The following is a 26481-nucleotide window of genomic DNA, read 5'->3' on the forward strand; positions in this document are numbered from 1 at the left end:
CGCGTTTTTTCACAAAATTGGATCTCAGGAGCGCGTATAACTTGGTGCGCATTAGGGAGGGCGACGAATGGAAGACAGTGTTTAGTACCACGTCAGGTCATTTCGAGTATCTTGTCATGCCATATGGGTTGATGAATGCTCCATCAGTCTTCCAATCCTTCGTAGATGACATTTTCCGGGATATGCAGGGACAAGGGGTGGTCGTGTACATTGATGATATTCTGGTGTACTCGTCTACCCGAGCCGAGCATGTAACCCTGGTGCGTCGTGTATTGAGGAGGCTGTTGGAGCACGACCTATATGTCAAGGCAGAGAAATGTCTGTTTTTCCAGGAGTCGGTCTCCCTTTTTGGGTTATCGGTTGTCCGCGTCAGGGGGTGAGAATGGAGGTGGATCGTGTGTCCGCTGTGCGTAATTGGCAAACCCCAACCACTGTAAAAGAGGTGCAGCAGTTATTGGGCTTTGCGAATTACTACCGGAGGTTTATCCGGGGTTTTGGACAGGTGGCAGCTCCCATCACGTCTCTTCTGAAAGGGGGTCCGGTGCGCCTGCAGTGGTCAGCTGATGCGGACAGGGCCTTTGGGAGACTGAAGGACCTGTTTACGTCGGCTCCGGTGCTGGCGCATCCGGATCCCACATTACCCTTTCAGGTTGAGGTGGACGCATCTGAGGCAGGTATAGGGGCCGTTCTCTCTCAACGGTCCGGCTCGCCACCTAAACTCCGCCCCTGTGCTTTTTACTCAAAAAAGCTCAGCCCGGCGGAGCGTAACTATGACGTTGGGGACAGGGAGCTGTTAGCTGTAGTTCAAGCCCTTAAGGTGTGGAGGCATTGGCTTGAGGGGGCTCAACACCCTTTCCTCATTTTGACTGACCATCGGAACCTGGAGTACATCTGGGCAGCGAGGAGACTGAACCCTCGCCAGGCTCGATGGAGTATGTTTCTCACCAGGTTCGTATTTAAAATCACGTACATCCCTGGGTCCCAGAATGGTAAGGCAGATGCACTGTCCCGGCGGAATGACACGGAGGAGAGGTCCGTTGAGCCCACTCCCATACTACCGGAGTCTTGCCTTGTGGCACCGGTGGTGTGGGAGGTCGATGCCGAAATCGAGCGAGCGGTGCGTGCACGACCCCAGCCCTCCACAGTGTCCTGAGGGTCGGAAGTACGTTCCGCTCGAGATTCGGGATCGACTCATTTACTGGGCTCACACGTCACCCTCCTCTGGACATCCGGGTATTGGCCGGACAGTGCATTGCCTTAGCACTAAATACTGGTGGCCTACTTTGGCTAGGGATGTGAGGGTTTATGTCTCCTCCTGCTCGGTGTGCGCCCAGTGTAAGGCGCCCCGACATCTGCCCAGGGGTAAGTTACAACCCCTGCCCGTTCCACAACGACCATGGTCCCACCTCTCGGTGGATTTTGTGACAGACCTTCCCCTCTCTCAGGGGAATACCACCATCCTGGTCGTTGTGGACCGGTTCTCTAAGGCCTGTCGTCTTCTCCCTATGTCGGGTCTTCCTACTGCCCTACAGACCGCTGAGGCCCTATTTACCCACGTCTTCCGGCATTACGGGGTACCCGAGGATATAGTGTCTGATCGAGGTCCCCAGTTTACCTCCCGTGTTTGGAGAGCGTTCATGGAGCGTTTGGGGGTCTCGGTTAGCCTTACCTCAGGGTACCACCCGGAGAGTAACGGGCAGGTAGAACGTGTCAACCAGGATGTGGGTAGCTTTCTGAGGTCGTATTGCCAGGACCGGCCTGAGGAGTGGGCACCGTACATTCCCTGGGCCGAGATGGCCCAGAACTCTCTCCGCCACTCCTCTACCAACCTAACCCCCTTCCAATGTGTGTTAGGTTACCAGCCGGTTCTGGCACCGTGGCAGCAGAGCCAGATAGAGGCCCCTGCGGTGGATGATTGGATAAGGCGCTCGGAAGAGACGTGGAACGCTGCCCACGTCCACCTGCAGCGGGCCGTCCTTCGTCACAAGGCGAGCGCCGATCTCCACCGCAGTGAGGGGCCGGTGTACGCACCCGGAGATCGAGTCTGGCTCTCTACCAGAAACCTACCCCTCCGCCTGCCCTGCCGGGAAGCTGGGTCGGCGGTTTGTGGGGCCCTTTAAAGTCCTGAGAAGATTGAACGAGGTGTGTTATAGGTTACATCTACCTGTTGAGTATAAGAATATTAACCCCTCGTTCCATGTGTCTCTTCTCAGGCCGGTGGTAGCTGGTCCACTCCAGGACAATGAGATAGGAGAGACTCCTCCGCCCCCACTGGACATCGAGGGGCTCCGGCGTACACCGTTCGGTCCATCTTGGACTCCAGACGCCGGATTGGGGGTCTCCAGTATCTCGTGGAGTGGGAGGGGTACGGCCCGGAGGAGCGGTGCTGGGTGCCGCGGAGGGACATCCTAGACCCATCTCTCCTGTCGGAGTTCCACCGGGACCATCCCGCGCGCCCTGCTCCGCGTCCTCCTGGTCGTCCCCGAGGCCGGGGTCGGCGCACGGCTGGGGCCGCGCGTCAAGGGGGGGGTACTGTCACGGTTTCGGCCGAGGCTGCTCTTCCTCCTGGTTCGGGCAGGCTTCGGCGGTCGTCGTCCCCGGAGTACTAGCTGCCACCGATCTATGTTTCATGTTCGTTTGGTTTTGTCTTTATGTTGTACACCTGTGTCTTGTTAGTCCTCGTTAGTGTCCTATTTAGTTCTCGTTGGTTGTGTTTGTCTTTGTGTGTGATTGCTCTTCTGTTTTCGTGTTGGAGCTACGTACTTCCCTCCAGTGTTTTGGAGAGGTTTTTTGCACATGTTAGTGCGCCGTTTGTTTCACGCCTGTGTGCGCCGTGATTTCGCCTTCGGGCTTATTGTGCTTATTTTCTACGTGAATATTGCACTAAAGTATTTTGGACTGAGCTTCTGCGTCCTGCGCTTGATTCATGCACCACACCCACCTTCAGCACCCCTTGACACCTCTACATGCTTTGTAAGTAGGAAAACCTGCAAAACCGGCAGTGTATCAAATACTTGTTCTCCCCACTGTATATATATATAAAAAAAATGAATAACTGTAAGTCGCTCTGGATAAGAGCGTCTGCTAAATGACTAAAATGTAAATAAAGAAAATTGCACTGCAGACAGTATCGAGTCAGCTACTGCTGGCTGCGAGCAGAACTGGTTTCTGAGAACATGTCTACAACTTCATCATCAGCAAGCTGTCAAACTATCATAAATAAAGCACAAGCTGCTACACACTGTTTATCAGTGCCCAAAGTCACTAGCTAGCTAAGTTCCATCTCTGTGTTTGTCAATGAAGCCAGGGATTTTCCTGCCATTGAAATAAATTCAAAGCAGTGTAAACAGGGTATTGACAAGTGGCAGTTGGGATGCAAGGGCACATCTTTTCAGTACTCATTTCGTGTTGTCTTACGTAATCAAGTCAGAGTCCGAGGTTCCCCATTTGGCACAGACGTCAATTCAACGTCTATTCCACGTTGGTGCAACGTAATTTCATTGAAATTATGTGGAAACAATGTTGATTCAACCAGTGTGTACACAGTGGGTTTGTGTAATGGGCAGGTCTGTCTTGACCGTCTAGTGGTTCGCTGCTATGATTGGATAGAGCGCAAGTTTCTCAGTACATGAAAATTCTCCCTAGTTGTTACAATCCTGTGTTAGTGGGCAAGTGGGCATGATTGTAATCCAAATCCAACCCTCATGTAAATCGTGCCGACCTCAGTTACACAAATCTTACAAAACTCAGTTTTAGAATATACTGGCTTTATGACCAGAATTATCCTACTTAAACATTTTATTCAATTTTGGCACTGGAATAAATGTTTCGGACTAATATCGATGCCACAAAGGCCGTTTTCAACCAGAGAAGTTGGTTTTTGCGTTCAGTTGCCCTTTAAGAGCATTTCTTCTAGAAGGAAAACATCACTGTATAATACCAACAGGGTCTCTGTCTTTCATTGTATTATGGAGCATACTTTACCAACCAATCTCACCACACCTCCATCACACACACACGCGTGCACACACACTCGCGCACGCACACACTGCTGAGAACAGTAGTCAATTAGAGAGGGGGGGGGCATTATCCTGTTACCCTGACGAACATTTCCATAACACGAAATAACCCTTCAACTGCAGTCTCAACAGCCAGTGTTTTGAACCCACAACCCTCTGACATTAACCATTAACTTTCCCAAATGTACAATCCACAGCCGTGTGTCTCTGTGGCATAAGATACTATAAATCAGTCAGATCAATAAAAACGCCCTGAAGTAAAAGTGAAGTTCAGCAGCTCCTGATGATCATATTCGATTAATTCCTTCCTTCTAACATGCATGAACTGTAGTAGGCCTAGACACTCACATGTGCGCACCCACATATACTTGCAATCAAACATATCAATGACATACAGAAACCTATCAACTGTGCTCAAACCATCATTCAAAACTGCTATTCCCCTATTGAGTACTTTGAGGAATGACAGGAGTGAGATGTCACTTAGCAATCACAGTGGAATATTCCACACCTTCTAACCACCCTCATCAGAGAGACAGAGGGGGAGGGTGCAAGAGAGAAGAAGGTATGTCCAGGTGAAGGAGTAATCACATCTTATACATTTAGCAGACACTCTTATCCAGAGCGACTTACAGGAGGAGCAAGGGCACATTGACCTATTTGGCTCAGGGATTCGAACCAGCGACCTTTCAGTTACTGGCCCAATGCTCTTAAACACTAGGCTAGGCTACCTACCTGATTAACTGAGAAGTGAATAAACTTGCATACAGGGAGACATTTTCATCTGAGAATCACTGAAGAATATGGATATACTCAAAGCCTTGCGTTATAACCTCTTGGTGAGTACAGTGTGTATGTGTAGGGTTGGAATAATCAGTTACCAATTGCTTATTAGTTAGATGGATAATCTACAAGACCAATTAAATTATGTGTCACTCAGGCTTAAAGTAAAGTGTACTTCATAAGCATTAGACCTTAAACCAAAGTTTTGCAGTGAAATGCAGTAGTCGATGATAATGTAACACATGAAAATACACTACTGTTCATGTAAGAACAAAGGGCCTCCATGGTGTGTTCAGTGTTCAGTGAGAAAAATGGAAATAGAGGTGGTTGTGAGTGTTCCTGCCTAGAGCCATTGCTGTGTACATATAAACACTGCAGTTAGCCTACACAGTGATTGGTGTTTATTTATTTTTTAAAGATGTCCTTTGACATTGTAGGCAATATAGGGTCAGTGCTAGTGTGTAGAAATATATTCCAATGAGGTATGATAATATATGCCAATAGCGCTGTGTATCATTATCAGAATAAAAGAGCAGTGTTGATGGGAACATATTGTGGGAACATAATAGTGTGTTCTGAATGGTTTGTCTCTAGTTACTCACTGTCCAGTATAGTTAATGATGTCAATTCATTATGGAGGGCTGGCAGATATGTCAGTTCTATACTAATACATTTTCTGTGGAAAGAGATGCTATTAGCTGCCACTATTCCAGTGAAGAGAGGGGTGACAGATCAAGCTGATGATAAAGCTGTTATCAGTTCTATTAATGTCGCTATTATGTAAAAGTGATAATGGCGTTAATTTGTTCTACAAGACACAGCTTGAATACCACACTGCTGGGAAAAATATATATTATGCAACCATTACTTAATGGATTCAGCTTTCTCAGAAGTTTCCTTTATAAAACAGTCTAATCTTTGTAGGATATAAAAGGGAAATGAAATAAATACATTATCAACCTGAAAGCTTGAAAAATCTAACAACACAATAATGTCACAATGTTGGATTGTTTCTGAGAACACTGTGCATTTGATCACTCCTTACTATCAGTCCAGAAAGACTGTTTCCTTCCTCACACAGCTCCCTGCAGAGAATGGCCTGAGAGTAGAGAAAGAGAGAGAAAGAGAATGGCCTGAGAGTAGAGAAAGAGAGAGAGAATGGCCTGAGAGTAGAGAAAGAGAGAGAGAAAGAGAATGGCCTGAGAGTAGAGAAAGAGAGAGAGAAAGAGAATGGCCTGAGAGTAGAGAAAGAGAGAGAAATACATAAAATAAAAAAAGAATGACACAACTTAGCTGGCAAGCGTTCATTTCCCCCCTCCGTCTATCTGAGCACCCAGCCAAGATGGCCATATTGTGTTTCTAAACAAGCACAGTCGCTGGCACTGTGACGAGCGAGTCTCTGCGTGGCTTAGTGCCACATAGGCAGCATGTCTGTGCTCCCCTATTCGCAGGTCACCGCATGCAGAAAGACAACAGGGAGCTGTTTACAGTATAGTCGTGTGGCAACCATTTCATTGATTTAGTCTTTTTGGCTGGGACTGGGAGGCAAAGGAATAGTTGGAGAAGAGTTCAGTGCACATAAACACTTGATACTGTATAGTGATTATGGATTATAGCTTGCACACTAACTGAATAATTTTTTCCGGTATTTGGAACAATACCAGGCTTGCTTATGCAGGGCCTAATTACCGAATGGGCACGCAGGGCAGGGTAACTGGATGTTTGGAGGTCAGGGCCTGGAGGTCGGGGGCCCCCCAGATAGCATATGAACACGTCATAAGCAATGGCAAAATTAATGTGTAGAATTGCAGGAGATTAGCGTTAAAATGGCAAAAGCTTCTCTCAGCCTCAAGGCAAAATGTGTAGAATAGCAGGAAATTAGCTTTAAAATTGCAAAATCTACCCCTGGAGGTAGGTGCCCCGGGACCCCAAATGCATAAGTCTGGCCCTGTGCTTATGGTACATTTTCAAACATCAGAGCATAGCATTTGTCCACTAGAACTGAAGAAGACCATTACTCATGGAGCAAGCTGTTGAGGAAAGAATGGACAATCATAAGCCAGTTAACTGACTGTAAGGCTTTGTGTTGGCTATAGATCCATAGGGAAACCCTGAGGTCCTGATGGATATAGACTGCGAAAGTACACACAGTCACAAACACACACACAAAAGCTTAGCACTCTAAAGCTGTGATTGCGTACTGCAGCCTGTCAGATCAACAGAAGGATGCAAAAAGCCTCTCACCGTGGGAACAGAGAAGGCTACCCTCAGTGTTGATTAATGTTCTTTATGATTGTGCTGTAAAGAAGCACACAAACACACACACATCCCCACAGACACATACAGAGTGCTTGCGTGCATGCACAGTAAACACTCCCTTTCTCTCTCTCACACACACATGCATGCACACAAATACAGTGAACACACACATTCCCACAGACACATACACAGCGTGCACACACACACACACAAACAGTAGACACTCTCTTCTCTCTCACACACACACACATGCATGCATGCACACACACACAGTGGACACACACACATCCCCACTCACATATACACACAGACGTACACACACACAGACACGAATCCATTACTGTCTCCCTACAACAGCCCTTCACAGAATAATAAAGGGTATTAGTGTTTGGTTTTAAAACCTGTCACACCTTCGGTTATGGGTGTCGGACAGTCAAAGCCACCAAGCACTTTCCAGAGAGGGATAAAGGAATTGATCAAGAAAAGAGGGAGAGAGAGGAGGGAGCCATGTAGCGCTGTGCACTCAGTGGAATGCTAGCAGGATAATTGCTTGGAGACCAAAGTGAGGAGCAGCGATGGAGGAGAAGAGAGAGACAGCAACGCAAAATCGATTGTTGGAACTTTGGGTAATGTCTGATGGAACTCTGCGCTGTCTTCCTACTCCTCTCACCAGGTGTGTGTGTTTGTGTGTTTGTGTGTATGTGAGTATTTGTGTATGTATGTGTGTGTGTGTGTGTGTGTGTGTGTGTGTGTGTGTGTGTGTGTGTGTGTGTGTGTGTGTGTGTGTGTGTGTGTGTGTGTGTGTGTGTGTGTGTCACACAGGTCAACCGTGTCAGACGGGCCTCATCCTCATTCCACAGGATCAATAGTAGGGAGGAAGAGGAGCAGGAAGAAGATTTTAAGATCGTCGAAGTGGACAGTCTTCATACACAAAGACGGGGCAGTGCCCGCTCTTGGGAACTTTCAGACAGGCAGGATTTAGACGACCTCAGCTCGGAGGACCCAACGAAACCTGAGCTCACAGACCAAAGCAGCCTCCTTCACATTGGTCAGCTATGTCAGGTATGACTACCAGTTCTCAGAGACAGTTATGTTTGCCTGCCTCCTAGTGGCCAAACCTACTAATTAATGCATGGACCAAATTCAGAAGTTAACCAAATGCAAGTGACACATAATATAATATGCTTGGTGAGTATAACTGTAAGGCTTGACTTGAGTACTTAGCTTGACATAAATATGGCTACAACATTGGTTTGGTCAACTGAGCAACTACATGTCAGCATATTAGCACTACAAACAATCTACTAATGGTGTGCTCAAGACAACTGGGAACTGAAAAAACAAGGTCAAATCGTGATGTCAGTGATCTGTAGGTTGGAAATTCAGAGCTCTACAAATAGGTTGCCCGAGTTTCCGACTTGGAATTACGAGTTAGATGACCATTCAAAACTATTTTTTCCCAGTCGGAGCTCGTTTTTATCGAGTTTCCACACACTGGGCAAAAACTGGTTGAATCAACATTCCCAAGTCATTTCAACCAAAACATGTAATGTGATGACTGGAAAACTGATTGGATTTGAAAAAAGTCATCAACATAAGGGAATTTAGTATTTTCTTCACCCGTTAACCTAAATCCAATGACATGGTGCATTTTTTTGTTGCTTTCACGTTGAATTCAGGTAAATTGATTTACAACCAAATGGAAATCAAAACTAGAGGTTGAACTGACGTCTGTTCATAGCCACGAGAAGCAGGGGTGCTAATGGTGCTGCAGCACCCCCTAATAAATCAGAATTGTAAAAAGAAATAGTGCCTGGCCCTTTATTACTCCTGTATGAGGAGAAAAAGAGTCAACAAACAGTACACCCACCCATAAACATCTTCCTCCGGCCATGCGTCTGTGACCAGTGGGTAGTTGTCTTGAACGCACTGAATTTAGTTGACAGAGATTTCGAGTTCCAAGTTCCCAGTCGTCGTGAACGTGGCATAAAACCCAAATCACTGAGGATGTGCTTCAAGGTCATTATTATTGTGCGTGAGACTACCAGGAGTGACATAATAATCCGTACATCAAAGGTAAAAGGCATGCGCAATAATAACACACATTAATCTTGACTAAGCGATCTCTACTCCACTAAGCGAACTCTTCTGTGGGCTTTATGGCATCATGCTCTCTTATCATTTCTGACCCCAAAATATGTGAGCTGTTAGTTATAAAAGTTACCATAAACCAAAATATGCATATTTATTGCTGCGGTCTACCGCCCCCCAGCCGTTTTGTCGGAGGCTGTTGGTATTATTGCTGATTATTTAAAATCCTTTCTGGTATCTGAACTGGTTGTGTCAGGAGATCAACATCTTGATTGGTTTACAAATGCCTCAGATCAGTTTAAGATTAACTGTCTTGATTTCAATTTGACTCAGTTGATAATGAAACCCACTCGGATTCATGTAAAAAACCTAGCAAACTTCTCATTGATTGACCTTATCCTGTCTAACCGTCCTCATAAGTATTTAGCTAGTGGTGTTTTTGCAAATGATATCCGCGACCACTGCCTTATTGCTGCATTTGAGATACCAAATTGAAAAACTCTGACCCTTGTATAAATCTGAAGATGCATTTTTTCTCGCCCCAGGCGTTCCTTCATGATCTATATTATTCAGAGCTTTTTTTTTTACTAACTGCATACCAGACCCTGTTTTGGTACTTGAATTTTTCTCATCCATTTTTACCTCTCTGGCTGATAAACATGACCCTGATGGTGTTGGCTGATTGGTGGTGGTGGTGCTCGTGCTCAGGCTTCCTATCACTCAGAAGTTATGTAGCATGCTGACCACACCGCACGCGTCGGGTGCGCGAGCGTTGCAAAATAAATGTACACATACATGTTATTCAATCATTGCACCCACACCGACGATTTTGGAGGAGGAAGAAGACTTTCCGCGGGAACTTCGTTGAGGAGAGTTTTTTTTTAAATCGACAAACAAACTATACTCGGTGTGGCGGAGGTTCGGCACGGCCGTGCTGTGAATGGTTCAGAGATGGTAGGAGATAGTGATGGAGAGGAAAGGGAAGCAAGTATGGAACATAGTGGTACAAATAAAGGAGGGAGTAAGAAAGAGGAAAAAGAAAGCGGGAGAGAAAGGGAGTAGGGGTTGAAGGGGAGCGAGAGTTCTATGGAGGTAGAGAGGAGGCAGAAAAGGAAGTTTGAGGAGAGCAACCTAGATTCCAACGATAGTGGAAGTTCGGAGGCAGAAAGTGCAGAGGAAGGGCAAGATAAGACACGAGAGGAACATGGAGGTGAGGAGAAGCATAAAGTCATTATGAAGTTTAGGGAGGAAGGGGGAGTTGGGGCGATGAGTCCGATAAGGTTGACGGCTGTGATAAAAGAGTTGATTGGGGAAGTTGTTAATGCTAAAGTGTTAAGAGATGGGAACTTGTTGGTGTTCTGTAAGGACATGGCGCAGGGGGAAAAAGTTATCGAGTGAAGCAAATAGGGAAGTGTAAGGTGGTGTCGAGCAGCTGGTCTGACCAAGCAGGGAAGCAGTGGAGTAAAGTGCATGTGAGTGTTAGCACTAAAGAGAAGGGAAAATTTGAGAGGAGGCGTTCTAGTGAATGCACAAAGATTGCAAGCAACAAGGGGTGGAGATAGGGTAGATAGCACGTCTATTCTGTTAAATTTTAAGGAGCGGGTACTGCCAAATAAGGTAACAATAGGATATATGAGTTACTATGTGAGGGCTTATGTACCGAAACCTTTAAGATGTTATAAATGCCAGAGGTTTGGGCATGTGGCAACAGTCTGTAAAGAGAAAAAGAGGTGTGCCAGGTGTGGAGGGGAGCATGAGTATGGGAAGTGTGGAGATGGTGTACAACCAAAGTTCTGCAACTGTGGGGGTGCTCATAGTGTGGCATATAGTGGGTGTGAGGCTATGAAGAAGGCAGTGGAGGTGCAACAAGTGAGAGTGGAGAGAAGGGTATCATATGCTGAGGCAGTGAGGGTGGTCCAGGGAGAAACAGGTTCAAGGGACAGATGGGTAGGAGCATCTGGACCAGGGATTACGGGGCAGGTGAGCAGCGATATGGTATACATAGAAAATAGAAAGCTGGTGACGTTCATAGCAGGAGCTATCAATAGCACTGCTAAAGTAGAGGCAAAGGAATTGAACAGGAGTATGTGGTGGTGGAGGTGTGGCTGAGAGGAGGGGTGCTAGTGGTAGTGAATTACTATAATCCGTGTCAGATATTGGACATGGAAGTGCTGGAGAGGGTGGAGGGCCAGGAAAGAAGTAAGGTAATGTGGTGTGGGGATTTTAACGCCCACAAAACGCTTTGGGGGGGAAAACGGATGGATGGAAATGGCCAAGTGATGGAAAATTTGATAGAAAAGAAAGATCTGATCACTAGATACCAGAGTGAGGTCCAAGGCAGACTCTTTCCCTGTGGCTACATCAGTCCTGGTCCTTCGGCCATCATTCAGGCACATCAGATCTTTCTTTTCTATCAAATTTTCCATCACTTGTCCATTTCCATCCATCCGTCCCCCCAAAGCATGTTGTGGGCGTTGAAATCCCCACACCACATTACCTTACTTCTTTCCTGGCCCTCCACCCTCTTTGGGGGGACGGATGGATGGAAATGGACAAGTGATGGAAAATTTGATAGAAAAGAAAGATCTGATGTGCCTGAATGATGGCCGAGGGACCAGGATTGATGTAGCCACAGGGAAAGAGTCTGCCTTGGACCTCACTCTGGTATCTAGTGCGATGGCAGGAATATGTGAGTGGGAGGTATGGAAGGAGTCGACAGTAGGGAGTGATCATTACCCCATTCTATGCACAGTAGGCCGAAGGGAGGAGGAGGTGTTAGTGGAGGGAGTAGGCAGGTGGGTGTTTGGAAGGGCAAAGTGGGATCAGTTTCAGGAGCTGAGTGAGCAGGTGATGGCTCGGGTGGGTATGAGAGGGGATGTAGATAGTATGAATAACTGGGTGAGAACAGCGTTAGTGGGGGCAGCTACTGAGGCTATACCTAAGAGTTCAGGGAGGAGGAGGAGGAAAGCAGTTCCATGGTGGACGGAGGAGGGTGGGGCAATGGTGAGGATTAGGAACAGGGCATTTAGAGTCATGAAAAAAATGCATAATTATCCAGTGTTGACGAGTGGGGAGGATGTGGCAGTAACAGATGAGGTGAAAGCAGAGATGATGGCCAAAGCATTTGTTCAAGTGCATAGCTCCGCAAATCTGTCAGAGGAGGGGCAGAGGGGGAGAGAGAACACGAGAGAGGAGCATCCTGGAGTGCTGGAAAGGAGGGAGGATGTAAATGATGCGTTGAGTGCACCATTTACCAGGGCAGAGGTGAAAAGAGCAATAGGTAAGGGAGGGTTAACTTCACCTGGGAAAGATGAGGTGTGCTATGTTATGTTGGCCCATCTTAGTGATGAGGCACTGGATAAGGTATTGGTGTTGTACAACAGAGTGTGGGAGGAGGGGAAACTACCAGGCAGTTGGAAGGAGGCAGTAGTGGTACCAATCCAGAAGCCCGATAAGGATCCAACGAAGCCAACAAGCTATCGGCCAATAGCTTTAACATCACATGTATGTAAGATTATGGAACGTATGATTATGGAGAGGCTAACTTACCTCCTGGAGAGCAGTGGGCTAGTAACGCCACATCAGAGTGGGTTCAGGAAGGGTAGGGGAACTATGGATTCAGTGCTCTGCTTAGAAGCAGAGGTTAGGAAGGCTCAGGTGAACAAGGAGACTGTTGTAGCTGTCTTTTTTGATGTGGAGAAGGCGTATGATATGATGTGGAAGGAGGGGTTGTTAATCAAGCTAGATATTATGGGGGTAGGAGGAAGAATGTACAACTGGATAAAGGATTTCCTGTTTGGAAGGTCTATCCAGGTGAGGGTGGGGATGTCTTTATCAGGCAGCTACTTGGTGGATAATGATACGCCGCAGGGGAGCGTGATTAGTCCTCTGTTGTTCTCAATCATGATCAATTATGTTTACTCTCAGGTACAGCCGGATATAGGGAGGTCGTTATTTGCAGATGATGGTGCCTTATGGAAGAGGGGAATAAATGTGCCATACATAGTCAGGAAGGTGCAGGAAGCAATTGATGAGGTAGAGCGGTGGGCATTAATGTGGGGATTCAGGTTCTCTGTAGAGAAAACTCCAACTGTGTTCTTTACCAGGAGGAAGGTGGGAGATGAGGTATGCTTGAGGTTATATGGGAGAAACCTGGAGAGGGTGGGGGCCTTCAGGTTCCTTGGGGTATACTTTGATACTAGACTGACCTGGGCAGAACACATTGAGAGAGTGGTGGGAAAGTGTAAGAAGGTGCTAAATGTGATGCGCTGTCTGACGGGGAAGGAGTGGAGAGCTGGGCGTTCCTCATTGAAGATCATGTATATTGCATTGATCCGATCTGTAATAGATTATGGAAGTATAGCATATGGTTCGGCAGCCCGGACCTCACTGGAAAGGCTAGATGTCATACAGGGGCAAGGACTCAGAATATGTCGTGGGGCGTTTCGAACGTCCCCAGTGGCTGCACTACAGGTGGAGATGGGGGATATGCCATTGCAGATTAGGAGACAGCAGCTGGCAATGAATTATTGGGTCAACCTACAGGGACATGGGGTGTCTCATCCTGTGAAAGGGTTTTTACAGGCATGCTGGGAACATGAGCGAAGACAGAACACGAGCTTTGGGTAGGTGGGTAATACCCAGGCGAAGGAGATGGAGCTGTATCGAAGGGAGTTTAGTCCAACGGTAGTTATTCCTGTAAATCCACCATGGCTACTCCCGCCTCCAGTAGTTGATCTAGAAGTGTTGGAGAGACTACAGAAAGATAGGGAGGGTGTTGATCCAGCTGATTTCTTTAAGAGACATCTGGAAACTGTGTATCAGGATTTTGTGGCCATTTACACAGATGGTTCAAAAGATCCAAGGACAGGACGTACTGGGTCAGCATTTGTAGTGCAGGAATGAGGGGTGGAAGTCAGGAAACGCATTACAGATCATCTGGCTGTATATACGGCGGAGCTGATGACCATACTGTTGGCCTTGTGGGGATGTTGATGTTGAAGTGTCAATGAGCAAGGCAGAGGCAAAAATACTGATATATACAGTGATGGTGCAGAGATGGCAGGAGCAGTGGAATATAAATATTAAGGGGAGGCATTTATTTCAAGTACAGAGGAAAGTCGGGGAGGACGGCAGGAAGGGACAGAAGAGAGGAGGCTATATTTACAAGATTAAGGGTGGGACACAGCCAGTTGAATAAGACACTAAGCGTGATAGGAAAGCATCCATCAGGAAAATGTATTATTGTCAGGAAATAGAGACTGTGGAGCATGTATTGCTACAGTGTGGGCAGTATCAGAGGGAAAGAGAGAGGATGAAATTAAGTATGAGGGAGAAGGGTGTACAGGAAATTAGTTTAAAGAGTATATTGAGTAGAACGTCATTAGATATAGTATCACATATTTTGTTGTCTTTTTTAAGAGAAACTGGGTTGGCAGGTAGGATTTAGTTTATCCCTGTCTCTGGCCCACACTCCAGTACGGTAGGTGGCGGTAATGCACCATAACGTTGGATGCCAACCGCCGATAAAACCCACTGAAGAAGAAGAAGATTGCACCCACACTGCTCGCGCGCGTCAATGAGCGTCTGCGTGGCCAGGCCCTAAAATAGAACTCGGTTCTATTTGTGAGGCTCAACCAGCTGCAAGTCCTGCCTCGCCCATCTCCTCATTGGTTTTTAGGAGCATCTACCCAAGTGGATGATTGAAAGATGAACTGAGGTCTATGCTCCAGTCTAGTTGGTTGTGGTAATGCACCATAAAGTTGGTTGCCAACCGCCATATAAAGTCCAAAAAAGAAGAAGAAGAAGCCTGAAGGAGGAAAGATTACTAGAAAAAACCTTTACCGTTTTATCTGTGGATTAATTGTTGGAGTAGAGGACCTTGTGCATTTCAGGTAAAATAACAACCCAATGTTTATATCCCAGGACAAATTAGCTAGCAACAGCAAGCTAGCTAGCTAAATTGCCATACATGTTTAATGCTTTTCGACCTGTACCGAAATTAATATAATTGGTTCAGAGTTTGTTTTGATATTTCAACCTGCTTGCCCTGATCGCGTCTGGTGTGTGGGGGGGGGCAAAATCAACTTGCGCACGTGGTCGCACGCGCCCGGTCCGGGTAGCATGAAAGGTGACAACAATGCCTGCCATTCACAGTTGCTTTGAATTTTTGTGAATCATAGTGTAACACTTTTAAAGCCTCAAAGGATAAGATGATCCAACTTTCAAAACGAGTCCTTTTTGGCTAGCCAAGGCAGTCAACTATGTTGGCAAATAAATCAGATTTGAACATGGCCAGTAATACGATTTGTATCTGACTTCAAACCAAAGGTGGTTTGAAATGTGGCTTGACATATCTGATTCTATGTGCTTTTTGGCTGTTCTGACTGCCAATGTGAACAAGGCTTTAGACCTCCTCTTAATAAGAAATCAAGCCTGGGCCAAGGTTAGACAAACTGACTCGTTAGCTGATTGTCAGCTGTTTAGGCAATTGAGAAATAGGTGCACTGCCTCAGTTAAACAGGCCAAATCAAACTACTTCCTTAGCGGTATTGCAGACTCTGAAGCGGGGAAATTCCTCTACTTCCCCCCCTTTTCTTTTTGGCAACTCACAGAAACAGAGGTTCTTGCCGCCTTATTAGCTATTGACACCAAACACTTTTGATACTGTAGACCATGTTATTCTGTTGAATAAGCTGTCCTCGATAGGGTTGGGTATTGATGCTTGCCGATGGTTTCATAATTATCTCAATGACAGAACTCAGGCCTTCAAGGTAGATGGGGTCAAATTTGAGTTACATAAAGGAGTGCCCCAAGGTTCGATACTCGGCCCACTACTGTCTATATAAATAACATTGGTAATGCTGTAAAAAAAATATATATATATATACAGTAAGGGAAAAAAGTATTTGATCCCCTGCTGATTTTGTACGTTTGCCCACTGACAAAGAAATGATCAGTCTATAATTTTAATGGTAGGTTTATTTGAACAGTGAGAGACAGAATAACAACAAAAAAATCCAGAAAAACGCATGTCAAAAATGTTATAAATTCATTTGTATTTTAATTAGGGAAATAAGTATTTGATCCCCTCTCAATCAGATAGATTTCTGGCTCCCAGGTGTCTTTTATACAGGTAACAAGCTGAGATTAGAGCACACTCTTAAAGGGAGTGCGCCTAATCTCAGCTTGTTACCTGTATAAAAGACACCTGTCCACAGAAGCAATCAATCAGATTCCAAACTCTCCACCATGGCCAAGACCAAAGAGCTCTCCAAGGATGTCAGGGACAAGATTGTAGACCTACACAAGGCTGGAATGGGCTACAAGACCATCGCCAAGCAGCTTGGTGAGAAGGTGACAACAGTTGGTGCGATTATTTGCAAATGGAAGAAACACAAAAGAACTGTCAATCTCCCTCGGCCTGGGGCTCCATGCAAGATCTCACCTCGTGGAGTTGCAATGATCATGAGAACGGTGAGGAATCAGCCCAGAACTACACGGGAGGATCTTGTCAATGATCTCAAGGCAGCTGGGACCATAGTCACCAAGTAAACAATTGGTAACACACTACTCCGTGAAGGACTGAAATCCTGCAGCACCCGCAAGGTCCCCCTGCTCAAGAAAGCACATATACAGGCCCGTCTGAAGTTTGCCAATGAACATCTGAATGATTCAGAGGAGAACTGGGTGAAAGTGTTGTGGTCAGATGAGACCAAAATCGAGCTCTTTGGCATCAACTCAACTCGCCGTGTTTGGAGGAGGAATGCTGCCTATGACCCCAAGAACACCATCCCCACCGTCAAACATGGAGGTGGAAACATTATGCTTTGGGGGTGTTTTTCTGCTAAGGGGACAGGACAACTTCACCGCATCAAAGGGACGATGGACGGGGCCATGTACCGTCAAATCTTGGGTGAGAACCTCCTTCCCTCAGCCAGGGCATTGAAAATAGGTCGTGGATGGGTATTCCAGCATGACAATGACCCAAAACACACGACCAAGGCAACAAAAGAGTGCCTCAAGAAGAAGCACATTAAGGTCCTGGAGTGGCATAGCCAGTCTTCAGACCTTAATCCCATAGAAAATATGTGGAGGGAGCTGAAGGTTCGAGTTGCCAAACGTCAGCCTCGAAACCTTAATGACTTGGAGAAGATCTGCAAAGAGGAGTGGGACAAAATCCCTCCTGAGATGTGTGCAAACCTGGTGGCCAACTACAAGAAACGTCTGACCTCTGTGATTGCCAACAAGGGTTTTGCCACCAAGTACTAATTCATGTTTTGCAGAGGGGTCAAATACTTATTTCCCTCATTAAAATGCAAATCAATTTTAAACATTTTTTACATGCATTTTTTCTGGATTTTTTGTTGTTGTTGTTCGGTCTCTCACTGCTCAAATAAACCTACCATTAAAATTATAGACTGATCATGTCTTTGTCAGTGGGCAAACGTACAAAATCAGCAGGGGATCAAAAACTTTTTTCCCTCACTGTATATACTCAGCAAAAAAAGAAACGTCCTCTCACTGTCAACTGCGTTTATCTTCAGCAAACTTAACATGTGTAAATATTTGTATGAACATAACAAGATTCAACAACTGAGAGACAAACTGAACAAGTTCCACAGACATGTGACTAACAGAAATTGAATAATGTGTCCCTGAACAAAGGGGGGGTCAAAAGTAAGTCAGTATCTGGTGTGGCCATTAAGCAGTGCATCTCCTCCTCATGGAGTGCACCAGATTTGCCAGTTCTTGCTGTGAGATGGTACCCCACTCTTCCACCAAGGCACCTGCAAGTTCCCAGACATTTCTGGGGAGAATGGCCCTAGCCCTCACCCTCCGATCCAACAGGTCCCAGACGTGCTTAATGGGATTGAGATCCGGGCTCTTCGCTGGCCATGGCAGAACACTGACATTCCTGTCTTGCAGGAAATCACGCACAGAACGAGCAGTATGGCTGGTGGCATTGTCATGCTGGAGGGTCATGTCAGGATGAGCCTGCAGGAAGGGTACCACATGAGGGAGGAGGATGTCTTCCCTGTAATGCACAGCGTTGAGATTGCCTGCAATGCCAACAAGCTCAGTCAGATGATGTTGTGACACACCGCCCCAGACCATGACGGACCCTCCACCTCCAAATCGATCCTGCACCAGAGTACATGCCTCGGTGTAACTCTCATTCCTTCAACGTTAAACGTGAATACGACCATCACCCCTGGTGAGACAAAACTGCGAATCGTCAGTGAAGAGCACTTTTTGCCAGTCCTGTCTGTGACGGTGGGTTGCTCCCCATAGGTGACATTATTGCCGGTGATGTCTGGTGAGGACCTGCCTTACAACAGGCCTACAAGCCCTCAGTCCAGCCTCGCTCAGCCTATTGCGGACAGTCTGAGCATTGATGGAGAGATTGTGCGTTCCTGGTGTAACTCCGGCAGTTGTTGTTGCCAACCTGTACCTGTCCCACAGGTGTGATGTACGGATGTACCGATCCTGTGCAGGTGTTGTTACACATGGTCTGCCACTGCGAGGACGATCAGCTGTCCGTCCTGTCTCCCTGTAGCGCTGTCTTAGGCGTCTCACAGTACGGACATTGCAATTTATTGCCCTGGCCACATCTGCAGTCCTCATGCCTCCTTGCAGCATGCCTAAGGCACTTTCACGCAGATGAGCAGGGACCCTGGGCATATTTCTTTTGGTGTGTTTCAGAGTCAGTAGAAAGGCCTCTTTAGTGTCCTAAGTTTTCATAACTGTGACCTTAATTGCCTACCGTCTGTAAGCTGTTAGTGTTTTAACGACCGTTCCACAGGTGCATGTTCATTAATTGTTTATGGTTCATTGAACAAGCATGGGAAACAGTGTTTAAACCCTTTACAATGAAGATCTGTGAAGTTATTTGGAATTTAACGAATTGACTGAAAGACAGGGTCCTGAAAAAGGGACGTTTCTTTTTTTGCTGAGTTTATATACACTACCAGTCAAAAGAGAAACGACAGTCCATCATTACTTTAAGACATGAAGGTCAGTCAATATGGAAAATGTCAAGAACTTTTAAAGTTTCTTCAAGTGCAGTCACAAAAACCATCAAGCACTATGATGAAACTGGCTCTCATGAGGACCGCCACAGGGATAGAAGACCCAGAGTTACCTCTGTTGCAGAGGATAAGTTCATTAGAGTTACCAGCCTCAGAAATTGCAGCCCAAATAAATGCTTCAGAGAGTTCAAGTAACAGACACATCTCAACATCAACTGTTCAGAGGGGACTGTGTGAATCAGGCCTTCATGGCCGAATTGCTGCAAAGAAACCACTACTAAAGGACACCAATAAGAAGAAGAGGCTTGCTTGGGCCAAGAAACACGAGCAATGGACATTAGACCGGTGGAAATGTGTCCTTTGGTCTGGACTCCAAATTGGAGATGTTTGGTTCCAACCGCCGTGGCTTTGTGAAACGTGTGTGGGTGAACGTATGATCTCCTCGTGTAGTTCCCACCGTAAAGCATGGAGGAGGAGGTGTTAGGGTGTGGGTGTGCTTTGCTGGTGACACTGTCTGATTTTATTTAGAATTCAAGGCACATTTAACCAGCATGGCTACTACAGCATTCTGCAGTGATACGCCATCCCATCTGGTTTGGGCTTAGTGGGACTATCATTTGTTTTTCAACAGGACAATGACCCAACACACCTCCAGGCTGTGTAAGGGCTATTTTACCAAGAAGGAGAGTGATGGAGTGCTGCATCAGATGACCTGGCCTCCACAATCCCCCGACCTCAACCCAATTGAGATGGTTTTGGATGAGTCAGACCACAGAGTGAAGGAAAAGCAGCCAACAGGTGCTCAGCATATGTGGGAACTCCTTTAAGACTGTTGGGAAAGCATTCCAGGTGAAGCTGGTTGAGAGAATGCCAAGAGTGTGGAAAGTTGTCATCAAGGCAAAGGGTAGCTACTTTGAAGAATTTGTTTAAAACTTTTTTGGTAACTACATGATTCCATATGTGTTATTTCATAGTTTTGATGTCTTCACTATTACTCTACAATGTAGAAAATAGTTTTTTTAAATAAAGAAAAACCCTGGAATGAGTAGGTGTGTCCAACTTTTGACTGGTAATGTGTATATATACCCTACCATTCAAAAGTTTGGGGTCACTTAGAAATGTCCTTGTTTTCGAAAGAAAAGCCATTTTTTGTCCATTTAAAAGAACATCAAATTGATCAGAAATACAGTGTGGACATTGTTAATGTTGTAAATGGCTATTGTAGCTGGAAACGGCTGATTTTAAAAAAAATGGAATGTCTATATAGGCGTACAGAGGCCCATTATCAGCAACCATCAGTCCTGTGTTCCAATGGCACGTTGTGTTTGCTAATCCAAGTTTATCATTTTAAAAGGCTAATTGATCATTAGAAAACCCTTTTGCAATTACGTTAGCACAGCTGAAAACTGTTGTGCTGATTAAAGAAGCAATAAAACTGGCCTTCTTGAGACTAGTTGAGTATCTGGAGCATCAGCAATTGTGGGTTCGATTACAGGCTCAAAATGGCCAGAATCAAATAACTTTCTTCTGAAACTCATGAGTCTATTCTTGTTCTGAGAAATGAAGGCAAGAAATTGCCAAGAAACTGAAGATCTCGTACAACGCTGTGTACGACTCCCTTCACAGAACAGCGCAAACTGGCTCTAACCAGAATAGAAAGAGAAATGGGAGGCCCCGGTGCACAACTGAGCAAGAGGACAAAAACATTAGTGTCTCTAGTTTGAGAAACAGACGCCTCACAGGTCCTCAACTGGCAGCTTCATTAAATAGTACCTGCAAAACACCAGTCTCAACGTCAACAGTGAAGAGGCGACTCTGGGATGCTGACCTTCTAGGCAGAGTTGCAAAGAAAAAGCCATATCTCAAACTGGCCAATAAAAATAAAATATTAAGATGGGCAAAAGAACACAGACACTGGACAGAGGAATATTGGAAAAAAAGTTTTATGGACAGACGAATCGAAGTTTGAGGTGTTCGGATCACAAAGAAGAACATTTGTGAGACGCAGACCAAATGAAAAGATGCTGGAGGAGTGCTTGATGCCATCTGTCAAGCATGGTGGAGGCAATGTGATGGTCTGGGGGTGCTTTGGTGGTGGTAAAGTGGGAGATTTGTACAGGGTAAAAGGGATCTTGAAGAAGGAAGGCTATCACTCCATTTTGCAACACCATGCCATACCCTGTGGGCAGCGCTTGATTGGAGCCAATTTCCTCCTACAACAGGACAATGACCCAAAGCACAGCTCCAAACTATGCAATAACTATTTAGGGAAGAAGTAGTCAGCTGGTATTCTGTCTATAATGGAGTGGCCAGCACAGTCACCAGATCACAACTTTTGATTATTATTACTATTGAGCTGTTGTGGGAGCAGCTTGACCGTATGGTACGTAAGAAGTGCCCATCAAGCCAATCCAACTTGTGGGAGGGGCTTCAGGAAGCATTGGGTGAAATCTCTTCAGATTACCTCAACAAATTGACAACTAGAATGCCAAAGGTCTGCAAGGCTGTAATTGCTGCAAATGGAGGATTCTTTGACGAAAGCAAAGTTTGAAGGACACTATTATTTAAATTAAAAATCATTATTTCTAACCTTCTCAATGACTACATTTCCTATTCATTTTGCTATATTTCCTATTCAAACTAATTTAATGTATGTTTTCATGGAAAACAAGGACATTTCTAAGTGACCACAAACTTTTGAACGGTAATATACATTTGTATGCAGAATATACAGTGTCGTATTAAAAAAGTGGGTTGGCCCTCTTTGTATGTAAGGAGATGGCAGCATTTCTTTTATTTATCTACAAAGCACTCATGCAGAAACTGCCTTTGTATTTGTCATCATTAATTCAATTTAGACTTACAAATTACCAAACCTGGTCTCAAACGTGGATAAGACTGGAGGCCACATCGGTCTCCACAGAGTTGGGTAAAGCTGATTTTTAGTTTTTTTGCGCCATTTATGTGGAACAACTTACAGCGCTCTCTGAAATGAGATGTTCTGGTCCCCTTTGGTCAGTTCAGAGTAATGATCAGAGGGAGACATCTATGTTGATAAATGTGTCTATTTTTACATGTTGCGTTTTATATTTTTGTTCAATGTATATATCTTTGTCATGACTACAAAACAAACCATATTGAAACCGCAGGAACGTCCCGAATTGCGGGCCGCAATTGCACCATTCTCCATTAAATCAATGCATCACTTTTATAGTGGTAAATTATTGCCGTGCTAAATATGCTCCCTATACAAGTCATGATAAATTGGCACATGAATATCAATGATACAAATATTAATGTCACAGTGTAATTCCCTGTGGTTTTCAGCTATATGAGCATCTTCCTGCCCGGCTAGAGCAGTGCCCCTGGTCTCTGGTATACAGCACCCAGAGACACGGCACCAGCCTGGGCACTCTGTACAAGAGCATGGGGGGCATGGACTGTAGCACCAGTACCCTCACTGTCATCAGAGACAACTATGGACAGGTGAGGAGTAGCTGAGGCCTTTTACTGGCCTAAACCAAGTTTTCCCACCTATGCCATAAGTCTGTCTGGGATTTTTATCCCTTGCTCTGTAACTCTGCCTCTTTGTCCTAGGTGTTTGGTGCATTTTGTCCCACTACTCTTCGAATCAGTCTGTCATACTATGGAACAGGACACACATTCCTCTTCTCCTTCTCTCCACAACTCCAGGTGAGAGATCCCCATGTCGAGTCTCAGTATCACTGGCTCAGGGCTGGATTCAATCTAACCTAAATTACTTATACTGTATTACTGCACAATGAGTGTTTCTGTTTCCAAACAACAACCGATGCCAAGCTATGATCATTGTTTATTTTCCAGGTTTATGAATGGAAGTTTAGTAACTCCTTCTTTGTGAAGGGAAGTCCAGACTACCTGGCATTTGGTGGAGGAGGGTAAGTGAAAATCAGTCCACTATGATCAATAAACTATAACTACTGACTGGGCAAAAACTGGTTGAATCAACATTGTTTCCACGTAATTTCAACAACAAAAAATCAATGTGATTACCTTGAATCAACGTGGAAAACCAATTGGATTTGGAGAAAAACAAATGGACTAAAGGACATTTCATTATTTTTTTCACCCAACTTTAAACATAAATCCAATGACATGGTTAATTGTTTTGCTGATTTCACTTTGAATTCACATTAGTTGACAACTCATGTAAATCAAAACTAGACTTTGAAATGAGGTCTGTGCCAGTGGGTAGGACCCTGTGTTTTGGTTAATCATGTCACATGACCTGGATTTTAACCTTTATGAAAAAGCTTTAAATAAAACTGTCCTCTTTTCATGTCAGATGGCCCAGCACCATCCTCAGACAATTGCTTTCATTTTACAGTTGAAGTCGGAAGTTTACATACACCTTAGCCAAATACATTTAAACTCAGTTTTTCACAATTCCTGACATTTAATCCTAGTAAAAAGTCCATGTCTTAGGTCAGTTAGGATCACCACTTTATTTTAAGAATGTGAAATGTCAGAATAATAGTAGAGAGTGATTTATTTCAGCTTTTATTTCTTTCATCACATTCCCAGTGGGTCAGAAGTTTACATACACTCAATTAGTATTTGGTAACATTGCCTTTAAATTGTTTAACTTGGGTCAAACGTTTCGGGTAGCCTTCCACAAGCTTCCCACAATAAGTTGGGTGAATTTTGGCCCATTCCTCCTGACAGAGCTGGTGTAACTGAGTCAGGTTGGTAGGCCTCATTGCTCGCACATGCTTTTTCAGTTCTGCCCACACATTTTCTATAGGATTGAGGTCAGGGCTTTGTGATGGCCACTCCAATACCTTGACTTTGTTGTCCTTAAGCCATTTTGCCACAACTTTGGAAGTATGCTTGGGGTCATTGTCCATTTGGAAGACCCATTTGCGAACAAGCTTAAACTTCCTGACTGATGTCTTGAGATATTGCTTCAATATATCCACATAATTTTCCTTCCTCATGATGCCATCTATTTTGTGATGTGCACCAGTTCCTCCTGCAGCAAAGCACCCCCACAGCATGATGCTGCCACCCCCGTGCTTGACGGTTGGGATGGTGTTCTTCGGCTTGCAAGCTACCCCCTTTTTCCTCCAAACATAACGATGGTCATTATGTTTCATCAGACCAGAGGACATTTCTCCAAAAAGTACGATCTTTGTCCCCATGTGCAGTTGCAAACCGTAGTCTGGCTTTTTTATGGCGGTTTTGGAGCAGTGGCTTCTTCCTTGCTGAGCGGCCTTTCAGGTTATGTCGATATAGGACTCATTTTACTGTGGATATAGATAATGTTGTACCTGTTTCCTACAGCATCTTCACAAGGTCCTTTGCTGTTGTTCTGGGATTGATTTGCACTTTTCCCACCAAAGTACGTTAATCTCTAGGAGACGGAACGCGTTTCCTTCCTGAGCGGTATGACGGCTGCGTGGTCCCGTGGTGTTTATACTTGCGTACTATTGTTTGTACAGATGAACGGGGTACCTTCAGGCGTTTGGAAATTGCTCCTAAGGATGAACCAGACTCGTGGAGGTCTTGGCTGATTTCTTTTGATTTTCCCATGATGTCAAGCAAAGAGGCACTGCGTTTGAAGGTAGGCCTTGAAATACATCCACAGGTCCTCTATTGCTCAATTGGTAGAGCATGGCGCTTGTAACGGCAGGGTAGTGGGTTCGATCCCCGGGACCACCCATACGTAAAAATGTATGCACACATGACTGTAAGTCGCTTTGGATAAAAGTGTCTGCTAAACGGCATATTATTATTATTATTATTATTATTATAGGTACACCACCAATTGGAAAAATTACTTGTGTCATGCACAAAGTAGATGTCCTAACCGACTTGCCAAAACTGTAGTTTGTTAACAAGAAATTTGTGGAGTGGTTGAAAAACGAGTTTTAATGACTCCAACCTAAGTGTATGTAAACTTCCGACTTCAACTGTAGGTCTAATTCTCATTTCTGGAATAGGAGTAAAATAAAGTTTTAAATCATGTGACATAATTAACCAAAGCACAGGGCCCTAACTATAACTCAACCGAATAGGGAAGTAACTAGTGGTCTAAAGGAGTGCTTGAAAGTTGAGGAATTATGCTCACTCTCCTCCCCCTTCTCCTGCTATGCTCTCAGGGGTCTCTTTGGCCTGTGGTTAGACGATGGCCTGATCCATGGGCGGAGCCAGAGGTGTGACACATTTGACAATGACGTGTTGTCCTCCTCTGATGACTTCCTCATCAACGACCTGGAGGTTTGGGCCATCTCCTGAAGACAAGGGACTGCATGGTACTGCTTACATAAACATTATACAACCATTGTGACAGTTGATCTCATCTGAGGATCCCAAAGCGTGGCTCCCTGTGCAAGGTGATTCAACTCCATCACCTCATTATTTTCCATTACAAACAGATAAGGCCCCTAACTCACCATCTTCAGAAGCATTGGGAAAACAGAAATAGAGTACTACTGGCCTCTGGTGTTCAATTATTTAGACAGTGTGTAATAATCACTCCTCTCTCTGTTGGCCTTATTTTCTGCTTGGTATGTCTGTATCAGTCTGTGGAGATTTTAATTAGTTCAGAAACGTTCTGCTGAGAGTTAAACAATGAAAGGACAGTCAGATTAGCACAGTTGACTGGTCAATCTCAATCAATAACACATGATGGGCTCCCAAGTGGCGCAGCGGTCTAAGGCACTGCATCTCAGTGCTTGAGGCGTCACTACAGACCCCCTGGTTCGATTCCAGGCTGTATCACAACCGGCCGTGATTGGGAGTCCCATAGGGTGGCGCACAGCATCGTCCGGGTTTCGCCGGTGTTCTTAACTGGCTTGCCTAGTTAAATAAAGGTAAATGTTTTAATTTTTAAATGAGGCAAAGTGCCCGGTGACTGTTGGTTTACAACTCTAGAGGGCGCCCTTGTCACAGCTCCTTTCTCTCTTGCTCTCTCTCTCTCTCTTTCTATAGATAACCTTCTGAAAGTATTTTCACCCTTTGACTTTTTCCACATTTTGTTGTGTTACAGCCTGAATTTAAAATGTATTACATTTAGATTTTTTGTCACTGGCCTACACACAATACCCCATAATGTCAAAGTGGAATGAGTTTTTTTTTTTTTTTTTTAACAAATTACTTAAATTAAAGGCTAACATGTCTTGAGTCAATAAGTATTCAACTCTTTTGTTATGGCAAGTTTGAGTAAAAATGTGCTTAACATGTCACATAATAAGTTGCATGGACTCTCTCTGTGTGCAATAATGTGTGTTTAACATCTTTTTTTTAAATGACTACAT

The 26481-nt window shown here is 45.0% G+C and overlaps 1 protein-coding gene across 1 annotated transcript in view; it reads left to right on the top strand.

Moving 5' to 3' along the window:
• Positions 1-25912, top strand: part of LOC121546441 (TLD domain-containing protein 2-like) — a 59801-nt gene extending 33889 nt beyond the window's left edge. Inside the window, exons 2-5 of the mRNA XM_045212409.1 lie at positions 22511-22669; positions 22781-22876; positions 23027-23100; positions 25324-25912. Coding sequence (XP_045068344.1) covers positions 22511-22669; positions 22781-22876; positions 23027-23100; positions 25324-25459 — 465 coding nt within the window. The 3' untranslated portion in view covers positions 25460-25912. The remainder of the gene's footprint in view (positions 1-22510; positions 22670-22780; positions 22877-23026; positions 23101-25323) is intronic.
• The last annotated feature ends 569 nt before the right edge of the window (positions 25913-26481 follow it).

This window comes from Coregonus clupeaformis, unplaced genomic scaffold (genome assembly GCF_020615455.1).
Source record: "Coregonus clupeaformis isolate EN_2021a unplaced genomic scaffold, ASM2061545v1 scaf0012, whole genome shotgun sequence".
Taxonomy (NCBI): domain Eukaryota; kingdom Metazoa; phylum Chordata; class Actinopteri; order Salmoniformes; family Salmonidae; genus Coregonus; species Coregonus clupeaformis.